This window comes from Phoca vitulina, unplaced genomic scaffold, assembly GCF_004348235.1.
Source record: "Phoca vitulina isolate PV1807 unplaced genomic scaffold, GSC_HSeal_1.0 scaffold13, whole genome shotgun sequence".
Taxonomy (NCBI): Eukaryota; Metazoa; Chordata; class Mammalia; order Carnivora; family Phocidae; genus Phoca; species Phoca vitulina.
In genome coordinates this window covers 2,820,598-2,837,844 of record NW_022589716.1, presented here as the reverse complement: position 1 = coordinate 2,837,844, position 17,247 = coordinate 2,820,598, and the positions used below count along the sequence as shown (strand labels likewise).

The 17,247-nt window shown below is 57.7% G+C and overlaps 2 protein-coding genes across 2 annotated transcripts in view; both read left to right on the top strand.

Moving 5' to 3' along the window:
• The first annotated feature begins 747 nt into the window (after window positions 1-747).
• On the top strand, window positions 748-2,585 carry JUND (JunD proto-oncogene, AP-1 transcription factor subunit). Its single transcript, XM_032412475.1, has one exon. The coding sequence runs from the start codon at window positions 841-843 to the stop codon at window positions 1,882-1,884; it is 1,044 nt and encodes a 347-aa protein (XP_032268366.1). The 5' UTR covers window positions 748-840; the 3' UTR covers window positions 1,885-2,585.
• A 6,794-nt stretch (window positions 2,586-9,379) lies between these two features.
• The window catches only part of IQCN (IQ motif containing N), a 12,640-nt gene continuing 4,772 nt past the window's right edge, over window positions 9,380-17,247 (top strand). The window contains exons 1-2 of the mRNA XM_032412126.1: window positions 9,380-9,594; window positions 10,743-14,408. Coding sequence (XP_032268017.1) covers window positions 9,511-9,594; window positions 10,743-14,408 — 3,750 coding nt within the window. The 5' untranslated portion in view covers window positions 9,380-9,510. The remainder of the gene's footprint in view (window positions 9,595-10,742; window positions 14,409-17,247) is intronic.

The following is a 17,247-nucleotide window of genomic DNA, read 5'->3' as shown; positions in this document are numbered from 1 at the left end:
AAGTATCAGGATCAAAGCGCTTCCAGCAACTTCTGGCAGCTCTTCTTTCCCGTCCCTCGTCTTTCTGGGGCAAACACACCACCGGAGATTTGGGGGTAAAGGTGAGACAGAAGCAGATCTGGCCAAATCGCCCAGGGAGCCACCGGGAACAGCTCCCTAAGGCCTTCTGCCCCCAGCCCGTACAGAGCCAGGATAAAGGTGCGCTAACGAAGGCACTTGTAGGCGTAGTGGAGCGGGAGGTGCCAGGGAGTTATTTATCCATCCGGGCCCCATCCCCCGCCGGTCCCCGGAGGCCGGCACCGCCCCCGCCCCCGCCCAGCCGGGGCCCCACGCGCGGATGCGGGGCGGGGCTTGGGGACGGGCAGGCGGCTGGAGGCCATGCTCATCACGCCACCCGGGACGTGCCTTGGCGGGAGGCAGCGCTGGGGGCATTGGTCGTACACTGCGCTCCCGGGGCGGGGTAATCGGGTCCGGGCGCGGGACCCGCCCCCATGACGTCAACCCACAAGGCCTTGCGCTGTTGTGCGGTTTACCGCGCGTCACCGAGGCAACGGCAGCCAGGGGGGGCGTCAGCGGCTTGGCCCCGCCCCACCATGCAAATGAGCGACGTCACCCACGCCCAATGGCGAGCGGGGGCAGTGAGCTCATCGCGCTGGGCCGAGGCTATAAGAGGGCGCGCGAAGTGCGCGGCGCAGGAGCCGCCGCCAGCGGAGGGCCGGGCGCAGCGGCCTCGGCCGGGGCGGGCGCAGGGCCGAGCGGACGGGGGGGCGCAGGCCCCCCGGGCGGCCGCGGCCACTCCCCCCTCCCCTCCCCGGGCCGGCGCGGCGGGGGAGGCGGAGGATGGAAACACCCTTCTACGGCGATGAGGCGCTGAGCGGCCTGGGCGGCGGCGTCAGTAGCAGTGGCGGCGGTGGTAGCTTCGCGTCCCCGGGTCGCCTGTTCCCCGGGGCGCCCCCGACGGCGGCGACTGGCAGCATGATGAAGAAAGACGCGCTGACGCTGAGCCTGAGCGAGCAGGTGGCGGCGGCGCTCAAGCCCGCGGCCGCGCCGCCCCCGGCCCCCCTGCGCACCGACGGCGCCCCAGGCGCGGCGCCCCCCGACGGCCTGCTCGCCTCGCCCGACCTGGGGCTGCTCAAGCTCGCCTCGCCCGAGCTCGAGCGCCTAATCATCCAGTCCAACGGGCTGGTCACCACCACGCCGACGAGCACTCAGTTCCTCTACCCCAAGGTGGCGGCCAGCGAGGAGCAGGAGTTTGCCGAGGGCTTCGTCAAGGCCCTGGAGGACTTGCACAAGCAGAACCAGCTGGGCACGGGCGCGGCCTCTGCTGCCGCGGCCGCTGGGGGACCCTCGAGCACGGCTGCGGGCGCCGCGCCTCCTGGCGAACTGGCCCCGGCGGCAGCCACGCCCGAGGCGCCCGTCTACGCGAACCTGAGCAGCTACGCGGGCGGCACTGGGGGTTCGGGGGGTGCTGCGACGGTCGCCTTCGCCGCCGAGCCTGTGCCCTTCCCTCCACCGCCGCCCCCAGGCGCGCTGGGACCGCCCCGCCTGACCGCGCTCAAGGATGAGCCGCAGACGGTGCCCGACGTGCCAAGCTTCGGCGAGAGCCCGCCGTTGTCGCCCATCGACATGGACACGCAGGAGCGCATTAAGGCGGAGCGCAAGCGGCTGCGCAACCGCATCGCTGCCTCTAAGTGCCGCAAGCGCAAGCTGGAGCGCATCTCGCGCCTCGAGGAGAAAGTGAAGACGCTCAAGAGCCAGAACACGGAGCTGGCGTCCACAGCGAGCCTGCTGCGCGAGCAGGTGGCGCAGCTCAAGCAGAAGGTCCTCAGCCACGTCAACAGCGGCTGCCAGCTGCTGCCCCAGCACCAGGTGTCCGCGTACTGAGCCCGCGCGCGGGGCGCATGCGCGGCCCCCTCCCCGGGAGGCGGGCTCGTGTGTGGGGGGGCGTGGGCGCCCCCGGACTCGGAGAGGGCGCGGCCCCGGGAACACCCCCCACTCACCCCGAGGGTGCCAGGATTCCGAGAGGGCGCGGTCCCTGAGGACCCCCCGAGGGTGCCCAGGACTCGGAGAGGGCTCCTCAGACTCGACAAGCTGGACCCCCTGCTCCCGGGGGGCAAGCGCATGACCCCCCCGCCCTCGCGCTGCCTCTGTTCCCCGAGCGCGGCCACCCAGTGTTGCACAAACCCGCGCGCCCCGGCCGCCCCTTTGTACACACCGCCGCCGTAGGGGGCTCCGAGGGGGCGCAGCCTCAAACCCTGCCTTTCCTTTTACTTTTTTTTTTTGCTTTTGGAAGAGAGAAGAAACAGAGTGTTCGATTCTGCCCTATTTATGTTTCTACTTGGGAACAAACGTTGGTTGTGTGTGTGTGTTTTTTCTTGTGTTGGTTTTTTAAAGAAATGGGAAGAAGAAAAAAAAAAAAAACTCCCTTCCCTTTCCTCGCTCTTGCTTCCCCCCTCTTCCGTCCTTCCTACATCCCTCCTCCCGCCCTTTTTGTTCTGTTGTTTTGTTTTGCTACGAGTCCACATTCCTGTTTGTAATCCTTGGTTTGCCCGGTTTTCTGTTTTCAGTAAAGTCTCGTTACGCCAGCTCGGCTCTCTGCCTCCTTCTTCCCCCGCCGGGGCCTGATGGGCTGGGCAGGGCCTGGCTCGCACGCTCCCCTCCCCCCTCCCTTGCCTCCTTCCCCCTCCTCCCTCCGCCTCTGTTCGGAGGAGGAGAGCCGGCGTGCGGGAGGGGCCTTCCACATCTGGCGCTCAACGAGCGCCATCTAGGCGCTCCTGGGCTTGGGGCCGACTGATGTCCAGGTTAGGTGAGGGATATTGGGATCTCCAACCAGCGTTTGGAACTAGCGAGCCCACGGGTGTCCCCTTTAGGAAAGAGAGACTACAAGATGGAAAGAGGACAGCCCAGTCCCAGGCAGGTAGGAAAAGGCAAAAACTTGAACCTCTGGGCCTCTCTTACCCTGTCTGCAAAATGGGCGGAACAGTTGTAAGCTTGCCCCATAAAGTTGGAGGATCACCAGTTTGTTCACAGAGCAGTGCTTGGCTTAGAGTTGGTGCTCAGTGTAAGCTTTGATTATTGTCTGGTGGATGGGGGTTGCTGAGTCTCGGGACCAGAAGGAAAGTGGCCCAGGTGGGATCTGACTTGGGCAGTCTGCCTCCAGGACTGGTGGTGGAGCTACGTTCTGTGGGACCTTCCTCTTAGGGCGCTGACTTGGAATCAGGATTTTCCAAGTACTCCCTGAAGACCTCTCCCTTCCCAACATCCTAGTCTCCCATTTTGAGGAAACTCAGTTCAGAGAGGTTGAGTGATCTGAGGTCGCACAGCCTGCAATTTTTAGGAGTTTGCAGGGACATTTATACCTTAAGCTTCAAACCTCCAGAGCCTTGACGGTCGCACTGCGTTCATCCCCTGCCTACCCTGACCCTTGCTGTTGTGTGGGCAAAAGACCCCGGGCCTCGGGCTTTCTGCCTCACTTGGGGCCTGGAGGGACCTAGGCATTGGTGGTCAAGGACGCAGGGCAAGTCGAGCTGGTGGGCATGCGCTGAGCGCCAGCTCTACACCCAGCCCTGCTAGGGGAGGCGGGCGAATCGTTCCTGTTTTACAGATGGGGGAACGGAGGTGCAAAGAAGGACCAGCACGTGCCCACTATCCCTCTGCCATTGAAAGGGTGGGACCTCACCACCTGTTTCCTCTTCTGATCACCCTGACTGCCTACTTTTCAAGGCTTCAAGAGCTGCTTTGGGATTTGGTTGTTAACCACGTGACCTCACCTTGCACCGCCCTCAGGCGGACGTTTCAGGAGGGCGCCCAGCAGTGAGAGGCCGAAGCTGAGGTGGGGGTGTCTTGACACAGAGGAGACCAAGAACCACATTTTGGGAGCAGAGCTTCACTCTTCAGGAGGCTGAGTCTCAACTTGGGTGCCAGTTGGCCACTGTGTAACCTCAACCAAGTCCTCTCCCCCTGCCCCCTCTACCTTCTATGCTATGAAATGGGTAGGTTCATGTCCAGGTAACATCTCCCATATCTGTTTGGTGGATGAATAATAATGACACTCAAGGGCTCCCCATGCACCCCCAACCTATAGAGAAGGGGAGGCCCAGGAGGTTGGGAGATCTTCATGTTGACCCCTGAACTCTTTTACTCATAATCCTGATGCCAGTTGTGTTGGGGGGGGCGGTTTCCCCACACCAACCAGCTCAATTTTCTAGACACCACCCAGGTGTCCTACAATTCAGTTCTGACACTACCTGAAGTTAGCATAGACCCTACAGGCGAGGGGCTTAGTCCCACAACACCATCCCCACTTAAATGCCATTTGGAAGTCTCAGGTTGCTACCTGGACTTCTGAACAGCAAGCCCTAAACCAAGGATTTCCCCACCCCCCACCCCAGTTTCCATAATTTGCTAAAACAGCTCACAGAGCCTAGGAAAGTGCTTTATTTACTATTACTGGTTTATTTATTTACTTTTAAGATTTTATTTGAGACGGAGAGGGAGACAGAGCACGAGTGGTGGGGAGGGGCAGAGGCAGAGGGAGAAGCAGACTGCCCTCTGAGCAGAGGGCGCCATGCGGGATTCGATCCCAGGACCTCGGGATCATGACCTGAGCCGAAGGCAGATGCTTAACCGACTGAGCCACCCGGGCGCCTGTATTACTGGTTTATTATAAAGGCTACAACTCAGGAACAGCCAGGTGGAGGAGATGCACAGTGGAAGGGACGTTGAACTTCCATGCCCTGTCTGGGTGTGCCACCCTCCCAGTCCGTCCATGTTTTCACCAACTAAGAAGCTCTCGGACCCCCACTGGTTTCATTCCACCGGCGTGATTGGTTAAATCATTGGCCTTTGGTGATTAGTTCAATCTCCAGCGCCTCTCCTCTCCCAGGAGGTCTGGGAGGTGCAGCTGAAACCTCCAACTGTCTACTCTCTCCATCTTTCTGGGGACCAGCCCCCATCCTGAAGCTATCTGCTGGTCCCCAGCCACCACTCATCTTATTAGCATAAGATACTTATCGGGGTGCCTGGGTGGCGCGCTCGGTTAGGTGTCCAACTGGGTTTCGGCTCAGGTTGTGATCTCAGGGTAGTAAGATCGAGCCCCACGTTGGGCTCTGCGCTCAGCTCGGAGTTCGCTTGAGATTCTCTCCCCTCTCCCTCTGCCCCTCCCACTTGTACTCTCGCAGGCACTCCCTCTCAAATCAATCTTTTTTTTTTTTTTTTTTTTATTTAAAGATTTTATTTATTTATTTGACAGAGAGAGAGAGAGACAGCGAGAGAGAGAAGGGAACACAAGCAGGGGAAGTGGGAGAGGGAGAAGCAGGCTTCCCGCTGAGCAGGGAGCCCGATGTGGGGCTCGATCCCAGGACGCTGGGATCATGACCTGAGCCGAAGGCAGACGCTTAACGACTGAGCCACCCAGGCGCCCCCTTTTTTTTTTTTTTTAAAGACACTTATCACTCCCAGGGATTTCGAGAGTTTTAGGAGCTGAGTGCCAGGGACCAGGGACAAAGACCAAATATATCTTATTGTATCTGCTAATGACAGAGCAGGGGCTAGAACCCTGGACTCTTGCTTGCCTCCCAGGAGTCTTGGGCCTAAGTGGAGGCCCTGTGTGTTCACTAGCACGTGACATGGGGCTTTTTGGAAACCACAGATCTGATTCCCTACTTGAACCCTTTATGGAAAAAAGTCCTTGAGTGCATCTGGCCCTGGAAAGATCAATGTCGCTCTAGGCACCTCCCTACCCAAACTCTACTTCCTTTCCTTTTGGCCTCAGGGCCTTTGCATGGCTACAAGCCAGATAACACTCCTTCCCTCAGCTACCCAGCTGACCTTCGCTCAAACTCAGCTGCGGTTGTCCTCCTGATCCCCAACAACCTCCAGGCTGGGCTAGGGCCTTCTTGGGTTCCCACAGTGCTGTGTACTTCCACGATTATTGCCCTGACCACCCTGGATTTGTGTTGAGCTCACGGAGGGCATGGGTGAGAGCTGTCCTGGTCATTGTTGAGACCAAGGACATAAGTCCTGTCCAACTGTCATGTCTCTGGTTTTGCCCAAAGCTACACCCACAGCGTGGAGAAGATGAGGGGCTAACTGCCGAGTAAGGCTGGGTGTCCCTGCTTGCCTCTTGCTTTCGTGCCTCCCAGTGGCTCCCCAGGGAAGTGAGGCTGCCGGGCCAGGCTGTGTGGCTTTGGCAGGACCCTGCTGAGCTGAGGCCAAGATGTGTGTCAGCCCGAGCCTGGCCAGCAGTGACTCATACCAGGCATCAGCCTAGCCCCAGGAGGTGGATGGGGACGGTGGCCTCACTTTCCCCTTCATGACTATGGCTCAGAGTCAATACCCACTGTTGCCAGTCCCATATGGGGATCCCAAAGGACCTTGGGCCCAGCTCCACCTAAGGAGCCCCCATCCTCAGAGCCAGACACAGATACCCGCCTGGCCTTTTAGGATGTGAATCAGGGTACAAGAGATGTGCCTCCTTTGCTCTGGACCCTCTCGTGGCTCCTGCGGGGCCTTCTTGATAAAACCCAAACTTTTTTTTTTTTTTTAAGATTTTATTTATTTGAAGACAGAGACAGCGAGAGAGGGAACAAAAGCAGGGGGAGTGGGAGAGGGAGAAGCAGGCTTCCTGCTGAGCAGGGAACCTGACGTGGGGCTCGATCCCAGGACCCTGGGATCATGACCTGAGCCGAAGGCAGATGCTTAACCGACTGAGCCACCCAGGCGCCCCAAACCCAAACTCACACTCCTCTCTGAGGTCCCTCCGCCTCCTATTCGGCACTCCGCCTCCTGACCCTCTTCTCCTTGCCTCCAACCACATCAGCCTCCGCATTCCCTAATCATGCCCAACTTCTTCTCACTTTGGGACCTTTGCCTGTGCTGTGGCCTCTGCCTGGGAGCCCTTCCCCCAGCTCTCCTCCTCCTACTCCTTCTCCTGCGGGACTCAGCCCATCCACCCCCTCTTTGATTCCTTCCTAGCCATTTCACACACTCAAATTATTTGAGTTGTGTGTGTCCCCAGGCCCAGATCAGGTCTCACTACAAAGTTAAGTGTTCAGAGGCACCCGGCGGGCTCAGTGGGTAGAGCACGTGGCTCTGGATCTCGGGGTTGTAAGTTTGAGGCCCACGTTGGGTGTAGAGATTACTTAAAAGTAAAATCTTTAAAAAAACAAAAACAAAAACAAAGGGAGGCGTTCAACAAATGCCCAAGGTATGTGAGACTGAGTCTGCCTTGAGACACATGTAGGGGAAGAATTTGGGGCCCCTTCTCTGCTCAGAGCCCTAATTTTCTGTTCAGTACAGGCAGGCAATATGTAGCAACCACCATGAGCCTCAGCCCTGATCTAGGTCCTGCCCCCCACATGGGGTTGGCCTTCTAGAACCCCCTTCCTCCAGGAGCTGATGGGGATTGGCTGGAACTTGGCTGTGAGTCACAAAGCCATTGTGGGACCAGGGCCTCAAGGCTGGCCATTCGGGCTGGTGGGTTCAGCTTCAGGAGCAGGTGAGTGGATCTGGTGGAGGGTTTGGTGGGGGGTACACGGAGACTGGGTTGTTCTCCCCTGGCCCTCATCATCCTCAGAGCCCCCTTGGGCCCTCCAGGCCACTTCAAGAAGTGGGTCAGCTTCTCAGCCCCTCAGAGCAGGGGCATTTGGGGCCCCCCAAAAACCTGATGGTGAGTTTGTCTGTCTGGGGTCCCAGCCTGGAGAATCGATCATGTTTCCTTGGGAGGCTGGGAAAATGGTGTTAGCTTATGTGACAAGGAAACTGAGACTCAGAGGGGTTTACTCAAAATTGCCAAGCCAGCCACTTGGCTTACATGTCTGGGGGCCCCTATTCCTTTTTCCTGTCCCCTGTAATCACATTCCTCTCAACTCTGTTGTCTGTTTGTTCACTCATTCTGGTTGAGTTTGTTGAAAGGGCTGAACCATGTGGTTGGTGAAACTGCAGACTCTGGGATAGGCCAGTTCAGATCCTGAAGCTGTTCTCTCTAAGTTCTGAAGCTTAGGTGATACTCATCCATCCATCCATCCATCCACTCATCCATCCATCCATCCACTCATCCATCCATCCATCCATCCACTCCATCCACTCATCCATCCATCCATCCACTCCATCCACTCATCCATCTATCCATCCATCCATCCACTCATCCATCCATCCATCCTTCCGTCCACTCCATCCACTCATCCATCTATCTATCCATCTACTCATCCATCCATCCATCCACTCCATCCACTCATCCATCCATCCATCCATGCATAAACATCTATTGAGCACCATTGTGTGTACTGTTCTAGGCATTGGGGATTCAACAGCAAACAAAAGAGACGGACATCTCTACCCATGGGCAGTTCATAGTTCAATGAGGGAGGTAAATCAGAAATAACTTAAAGAAGTAAGAAATATGGTATGTTGGCTTCTCTGGGCCTCAGGTTCCTCCTCTGTGAAATGGGGACAATGACTCTGCCCACCTCCAGGAGAACCAGCCTCAGGCCCATTTGTTGTTATGATCCAGTTCACACTGATGCTTGTTCTGAATGAACCCAGCCCATTTTGGTGTTGGTGTGAAGACTGGGCAGGGGCAGGACATTCAGGCCATCACATAGGTGAAGCTAGAATTCTTACCGTGAAAGGAGGCAATACATGGGTCTTTGAAAACGAATCTATTTTGATCATCTTTGTCTTGAAGTTTTTAGTCTATTATCCTGTCAGTTACTGATATGGTTGTATTTAAGTCTTCCGTCAATGGGCATTTGGATGGTTTCTGGTTTGGGTGAATATGAACACTTGCACCTCTTGAATGTAAATATCAGGGTGGAATTGACAAGTTGCCTTCAAGACACTAACAATTTCCCCAGTTGGTCATAATGTGTCCATCTTTTCAATTTTAACCATTTTTGTGGATCTGGACACCATTACCACTGTATGAATATTCTGTTTAATTTAAGCCACCTCCTGTGGATAAGCATTTGAGTTGTTTTCAGTTTTTTTTTTTTTAACATTTTATTTATTTATTTGACAGAGAGAGACACAGCGAGAGAGGGAACACAAGTAGGGGGAGTGGGAGAGGGGGAAGCAGGCTTCCCTGATGAGCAGGGAGCCTGATGCAGGGCTTTATCCCAGGACCCTGGGATCATGATCTGAGCTGAAGGCAGACACTTAACCGACTGAGCCACCGAGGTGCCCCGAGTTGTTTTCAGTTTTTACTCTTCATAAACAATACAGTGATGAACATCTTTGAACATCCTCCGTTTTGCACTTTTAACTGACCCCTTAGCAATCACCTTTTTGGTTATTTCTGGTTGTTTTGCTTTTACATAGAAAAGAACACTAGTATAAACTTCTTTGTACATTCATCTTTGTGGACTTAAAAGTTCTTGGTTTTTGTTTTGAGATGTTAGGGTTTTTTGTTTTTGTTTTTGTTTCTCTTTTAACATCTCTTCTCACATTTGTCTTGAGGACAGAGCCAGCCCAGGGCAGTGTTGCTGCATGTTGCGTGGGATGAAGGGCTGAATGAAGGCTGCTTCCTCTTGCAAGCTGGCCTCTGAGATTGCACCTTCTCCTCCTGCTCCTCCTCCAACTCTATGGCCCTCCAAGGTATGAAGATGTCTGGGAAAGGAATCGGCTGTTTCAGCCAGAAAGAGGGTGGGGTGGGCTTCTGCCCAACAAGCGTGTTATGCCCCAGGTGACATATCAGGGCTGCTTGGCAGTATCCCAGTTCCCACTGAACCAAGGTGCTTCTGGAAACCACAGTCACCCCCTCATTCTTCTGCCCACCCATCTGCCAGTGATCTACCCATCATCTATCAGTCATCCATCATCTATGCCACTGATCCATCTAGCCGTTCATCAGTCTACCTCTTATTCATTGATCTCTTCACCAATTCCTTCAGCTCTCTCCATTCACGGACTCCTTTATCTACTCAGATCTCATCCCTCCTCTACTCGCTTGTCTGTCCATCCATCCATTCCTCCCTCCTTTACCCCTCCCTCCTATGCATCCATCCACTTATTCATTCATTTACCCACTCATCCATCCATCCATCCATCCACCCATGTATCCATTTCCTTATTTATTGATCTGTTCATCAATTCATTCATCAACTTCATTTACCTACTTATTCTTCCACACAACCCGTTATCCATCTTTCCAACCCATCCACCATTCATTTATCCAGATTTAACCATTCATCCATCTATCTACCCAACTTCCAATCCACTCAGCCACTCATTTATGAAGCTAGCCACCCACCAAACAGCCCGGAACCAGGCCCTATGACTGAGATGGGGACACAGAAAGGACGCAGAGCTGGTTCCTGCCCTCTAGGAATTCACAGTAAATAGAGAGAGGCAAATAATAACAACACACATACACACACATACACACACACACACACACACACACACACACACAGACAAATAGGAAATTTCCAAAACAGTGTGATCAGTGCGATTCACAGTGTGCTCCAGATATAAAGGAAATTCAGAAAGCAAGAAGATGGTTGGCATTCAGCTGAGAATGTGCATTATTGCCAGTGTTGAAGTGACCACAGGATCATGAGGGAGACGTAGGTACCAAAGGCCACCTGGGCAGGTGGCTGGGAGAGGGAGGGCCTGCAAAGGAGAGGAGGAAGATTGCAAGGTGTCAGGAACGAGAAGCTGTAGGTCCTGGAGGGCTCGCTCCAGCCAGGAGACCTCTTGTCTGTATGATCCCACTCTGTCCACCTCCCTGTCACCCTCCATAGGCAGAGCTGACCCGCCCAGGAACCAAGACAATGCCGGAAGCAACACAGTTACAGTTGTCACCCGATGGGCAGAGCCTCTACCAGCCCCAGTCTGTCTCTAATCTCCAAGACAAAGCAGGGACACTGAGTTCACAGCCTCAGCACAAGCCACTGGCGTCCAGGGAGACCCTTCTGCAACAGCATGACAAGGACAAGATGGTGCCTCGTCCCATCCCACGCCTGCGGGCTGTGGTCGAGAGCCAGGCCTTCAAGAACGTCCTGGTGGATGAGATGGACATGATGCTCTCCCGTGCAGCCACCCTCATCCAAGCCAACTGGAGGGGCTACCGGCTCCGGCAAAAGCTGATCTCCCAGATGATGGCAGCAAAGGCCATCCAGGAGGCCTGGCGACGCTTCAACACCAGGCGTCTCCTCCGGTCTGGCAAGTTGGTGGAAAAAAAAGTGAGCATGGAGGAGGGCGACATCCCTTACCATGCCCCCCAGCAGGTGCGGTTTCAGCATCCAAGAGAGAGCAAACCCCCTGTGGCCCCGCCTGTCATGATGAGCAAAGAGACCCAGTTCCCTTCCTCCGACACCCTGGCCGCCTGCACCCACCAGCTGGCCTCCCTGCAGGCCCGGCTTGCTCCACCTTGCACCACTGGGGACCCTGGCATCACCTTCCTGCCACACCAGACCGTTGCCATGAGACTTCCATGTCCGGCGAGTCTAGATGCAAAGTGCCATCCATGCCTGCTGACGAGAACTGTCAGAAATCCCTGCCTTGTCCACGTTGAAGGGGACACGGTGAAGACCAAGCAAGTAATTACCAGAGCCAGCAAGGCAGGAGCCCCAGGGCCACTCCCATGTGGAAGGTATGCCCAGGCAGTTCACGGATCACTCAAGACCCAGGCCCAGACCCACGTGGAAACAGAGGTCCTCAAAGCCCCACTCCAGACAGGCCCAGCATTTGTGATAAATAAGACCCCACCCCAGATGTATCCAGTGGCCGCAATGACCAAGACCCCACCCCAGCCATGCCTCGTGCCCACAGTAACACTAGCCAAGACCCCACCCCAGGTACACCCAGTGGCCAGGATGACCAAGACCCTAACCCAGATGTACCCAGCGGCTGCCATGAACAAGACCCTACCCCAGACGTACCCTGCAGTCGCGATTACCAAGACTCCACTCCAGTCATGCCTGGCAGCCATGATGAACAAGACCCCACCCCAGCCATGCTCAGCGCCCACGGTAACAATAACCAAGGCCCCACCCCAGACGTACCAGGTAGCCCCAATGGCCAGGAGCCCACCCCAGACATGCCCGGTGGCTGCAATGACCAAGATTTCACCCCAGACATCCCAGCCAGCCACCATGACCAAGACCCCACTTCAGTCATGCCTGGCGGCCCTGGTGAATAAGACCCCACCGCAGCCATGCCCAGCAGCCCCGATGTCCAAGACCCCAACCCAGATGCGACCAACAGCCTCAATGACCAACACTTCTCCCCAGACACGACCGGCAGCCATCATGGCCAAGATCTCACCGCAGATATGCCTTTTGGCCTCGATGATTAAGCCCCAAACTCAGACACGGCCTGTGGCCACAATGACCAAGGCTCCACCCCAAATGTGCCCAGTGCCCGCCATGACCAAGACTCCAACCCAGATGCGCCCGGTAGCCCCGATGACCAAGACGCCGCTGCAGACGTGTCCGGCAGCTGCCATGGCCAAGACTCCATCTCAGACGCTCCCCGGGGCCTCAGTGACCAAGACCCCTCCCCAGACGCGTCTGGCAGCAATGGTCACCAAAACCCCAGCCCAATTTCGCTCAATGGCCGCCATTCTCAGGACCCTATGCCTGCCACCTTCAGCAGGTGGAAATCTGAAGTCTTCACCTCCAGTAGCTGTGGCAGCTGGAATTCCCAACGCCTCATCCCACACGTGTCTGAACGGACCGAAGGCCAAGGCTGTGGTGAACACAAAGCAGACAGCAGGGATGGTCAGGGTCTCTTCTCACTCATACTTGGCTGAGGGAAAGATCAAATACTTTAACTCACCACATCTGGGAGCTGGGGCCCCCAAGGCTCCAGCCAAGCCTCCTTTGGAAGCTGAAAAAATGAAGGTCTTCTCCCAGAAGCAGGTGAAAACAGAAACGGTGTCTAGTACCAGTGTGGCCATTGAAATGCCCCGGGCTTCACCCTGGGTGAAAATGGCTGAGGACAGGAACAAGTCCTCATTACAGACACATCTGAGGGCAGATGTGAAGGTTCAGCCCCAGGTGTATGTGCCTGTAGAGACAGCCGTGGTCCTGCCCCGGGCCCAGCTGGCCACATGTCCGGCCAAGGCCATGCCCCAGACACATCTGGATACATGTCTGGCCGAGGCCCTGCCCCAAGAACGGCTGGCCACCTGTTCGACCACAGCCTCGTCCCAGGGACAGCTGCTTGCCGAACTGACTGCGGTTCTGCCCCAGGCCCATCTGGGCACATGTCTGTCTAAGACCCTGCCCCAGGCACATCCACACGCCAAGCTGACCACAACTCAGGCTCAGAGCCATCTGGGCACGTGTCTGTCCAAGGCCCTGTCCCAGGCACATCCACCTGCCAAGCTGACCAAGGCCCCGTCCTTCGCACATCTGGGCACGTGTCTGACCAAGGCACAGTCCCAAGCGCATCTGGCCACAGGAGTGATAAAGGTCCAGTCTCAAGCACATCTGCCCATCGGGCTGACCAAGGTGCAGTCCCAGGCCCAGCTGGTCCCAGAAACCGCCAAGTGCCTCCACACGGCCCACCAAGCTGCTGAGCTCAGCGGCAAGACCCAGTCGCAGCCACTCCTGGCCGGGTTCAAGGCTTCCACCCAGCCCTGCCAGCACGTTGGTGCCCTTGGCACTCCGCCCCGAGCCAAGCCAGAGGACAGACTGACTCAGATCCAACCCCACAGTTATGTGCAGGGCAAAGCCACCCCGGGCCCATGCCAGGGGGCCTCCGAGACCCGGAGCATGCTGGTGCCTCTGCTGGCCTCTGCCGGACACCCCACATGTAACATTGAATCCTGGGGTGACAGTGGGGCTACCCGGGCCCAGTCACCGATGCCCAGCCTGGCCACACCCTGCCCGGAAGAGCTGACTGCCTCCCAGCTCGCCTCCCTGTGCACTGAGCTGGCTGCCGAGCTGGGCTCCCAGGAGGACCTCCGTGCCCTACTGGCAAAAGCCCTCTCCCAGGGCCAAGTGAAGGCAGCCCTGAACCAGGCCCTGTCCAAGAAAGTCCTGGGCTCCACGATGGCCAAGGCCCTGCCCCAGGGCATGCTGGGCACAGCGCTGATGAAAGTGCTATCCTGGGGCGAGCTGGGCCTTGCGCTGTCCCGCACCCTGTCCCCCGGCGAGCTGCGGGCAGAACTCACCAAGGCCAAGCAGGGTAAACTGGCGGACATGCTCAGCAAGGCCCTGACAGAGGAGGAGTGGGCCGCTCTGAGCCAGGCCCTGTGTCAGGGGGAGCTGGGCGCTGTCCTGAGCCAGTCTTTGTCTCAGGCGGCCCTGAGGACTGGCGTTGTCCTCCCCAAGGCCACCTCGAAAACAGCAGGAAACAGGATGACTGTGATCCCAGCCCCGGTGGACGTGGACCACAGGGGGAGCCCACCGACTGCATGGGGGCCCGGCCTAGGCCCCGTGAGGCCACAGCCCAGCAAGGTTAGGGTTCCCCAGGACGGGGTCTGGGAGGGCTTCTCCACAGGCTGGCCTGCCGGGTTCTTGGAAGAGATGGGGGATGGGGCCATGCTCGGGGGGTCACCCTGCTGGCCGGTGGTCTCTATGGGTGCCTCCCTGGCTAGTAGAGTGATCACTGCCATTCATCAGTATCCCCTGATCGCTGCCCTGGACCCCAGTCTATCATGGGAGATGGAGTCCAGCAGGGGCTCCTCCTCAGACCTATATCTGAGCCCTGAGGTCAGTGACGAAAACGTGTGCCTGCCCCCAGGGGCCAGTGAATTGGCATCAGATCTCAACCCCGTGGAGAGTGACACGGACCCCAGTTTGCCCAAGCCACCCCACCTGCAGCTGCCCCCCAGCCTGTGGCAGCCGCTCATTGCCAATGGTGTGGGCCCAAGCACCAGCCAGCAATCGGTGGTGGCTGGTGGCAGAGCCCCGAGCTCCCATAAGCCACATGCGGTCAGCAGGGTGGCCCCACATCGGCGGGCGTCGTCGGGGGAGGGCCGGGTGGCCTCGGGTATGCTTCCCCGCACTGCGGGTGGTGGGAGGGCTGTGCACTCCCACCAGTGTGCTGCTGCCTATGGGGGATCTGTTTGTTGCTGTCAGCCCTCCGGGGTCAACAAGGTGCCCCCCAGCATGTACCGACCCTCAGCCACCAAAGTTCCACGACAGCCACCCGTGGTCCATGAGGAGACCATGCAGAAAACTCAGTCCCCAAATCACAAACGGGCCTCCATGAACACTAGGGAGAGGATCAATAAGGCGACCCCAGGTCCACTGAGGGCTGCCACTGTGAGCAAAATGTCCCTAACCCAACCCCAGACCCCCAGGGCTGGTGACATAACCCTAGGTCTCTTGCCGGGCTCCATGGCTCCTGGTCATCGCTGGGCACTCAAGACTCAGGCAGATCCCAGTGTGTTCCCAGCCTCCCCAGGCAGGAGGTTTGCACGCACCGTTTCCCGTACAGCCGTCCCCAGGCAGGAGAGCAATCAAACCCAGGGCACCATTTCCAGTGCACGCTGCCCACCGGAGCAAGTGACTGGACATATACTCAATGAACTGGCAGCCAGTTTGCCCCAGGGTCCAGACAATGACATGGCTGGAAGCCTCTCCCAAGGCTCCATAGACTATGGTCCAAATGTGAGTAACTCCCAGAGCTCACTGCCTAGTTGTGGCTCACTCAGCCTCTCCACCATGTCTGTGGCCAGTCTCACTGCTGTCGAACTGGTGGAGCAGGAGTCCTGGGAGGCCCGCTTGGATGGGGATATCCATCTAGATACCCTCCTCTCTGGAGAGGCTGTGGGGAGGCCCCAGAGGCCTAGAGACAGGGAAGAAACCAAGAAAGCGGGCCGGGGACATACGACTCCAAACCTCTACCAACAGCCCTCTGCAGGCTCAGAGCTGATCCCCATTCTGCACCACAGCTCAGTGTCCGGCCGCATGACCTTGAGTGTCCACTGGAGCTCAGATGATCAGGATGAGAGGGATATGACCTCGGGCCAAAGCTCCATGGACCTGAAGGAAAGGTTGTCCCAGAAATCCTACAGGACAGGACTGATCAGAAGTCTGTCTTTGGATAATGTGGTCCCTACCACATATTGGCAGCCATCCGCGGCCACTAGGCTGACCTCAAGCCTATCCCAGCCATCGGTAGTCAGTAAGGTGGCCCCAAACCCAGGCCAGCCATTTATGGTCAGTAAGGTCACCCGCAGCACGTCTGAATTATCGATGGCTACTAAGGTCATCCCCAGCCTAACTGAGCCATCTATGCCTAGTAAGGTGAACCTGAGCCTAGACCAGAAATCTTGGGCTGGTGGGATGACCCCCAGCCTAGCCCAGCCATTGACGACTGGTGGGGGAGCCACAAACATAGTCCAGCCATTTGTGACTGGAGAGGTGGCCCCCAGCCTAGCCCAGCCATCTGTGACAGGTAGGTTGGCCCCTAGCCTAGGCCAGGCATCTATGACCAGTGGGGTGGCCCCCAGCCTAGCTCCACCATCTGTGACTAGTGGGGTGGCCCCCAGCCTAGCCCAGGCAACTATGAGCAGTGGGGTGGTCCCCAGCCTAGCCCAAGCATCTATGACCAGTGGGGTGGCCCCCAGCCTAGCCCAGCCACCTGTGACTGGTGGGGTGGCCCCCAGCCTATCCCAGGCATCTATGACCAGTGGGGTGGCCCTGAGTCTAGCCCAGCCATCTGTGACCAGTGGGGTAGCCCCCAGCCTAGCCCAGCCATCTGTGACTGGTGGGGTGGCCCCCAGCCTAGGCCAGGCATCTATGACCAGTGGGGTGGCCCCCAGCCTAGCTCCACCATCTATGACTAGTGGGGTGGCCCCCAGCCTAGCCCAGGCATCAGTGACCAGTGCGGTGGCCCCCAGCCTAGCCCAGGCAACTATGACCAGTGGGGTGGTCCCCAGCCTAGCCCAGGCTTCTATGACCAGTGGGGTGGCCCCCAGCCTATCCCAGGCATCTATGACCAGTGGGGTGGCCCTGAGTCTAGCCCAGCCATCTGTGACTGGTGGGGTGGCCCCCAGCCTAGGCCAGGCATCTATGACCAGTGGGGTGGCCCCCAGCCTAGCTCCATCATCTATGACTAGTGGGGTGGCCCCCAGCCTAGCCCAGGCATCAGTGACTGGTGAGGTGGCCCCCAGCCTAGCCCAGGCATCAGTGACCGGTGCGGTGGTCCCCAGTCTAGCCCAGGCATCTATGACCCGTGGGGTAGCCCCCAGCCTAGCCCAGCCATCTGTGACAGGTGGGGTGGCCCCCAGCCTAGCCCGGCCATCTGTGACCAGTGGGGTGGCCCCCAGCCTAGCCCGGCCATCTG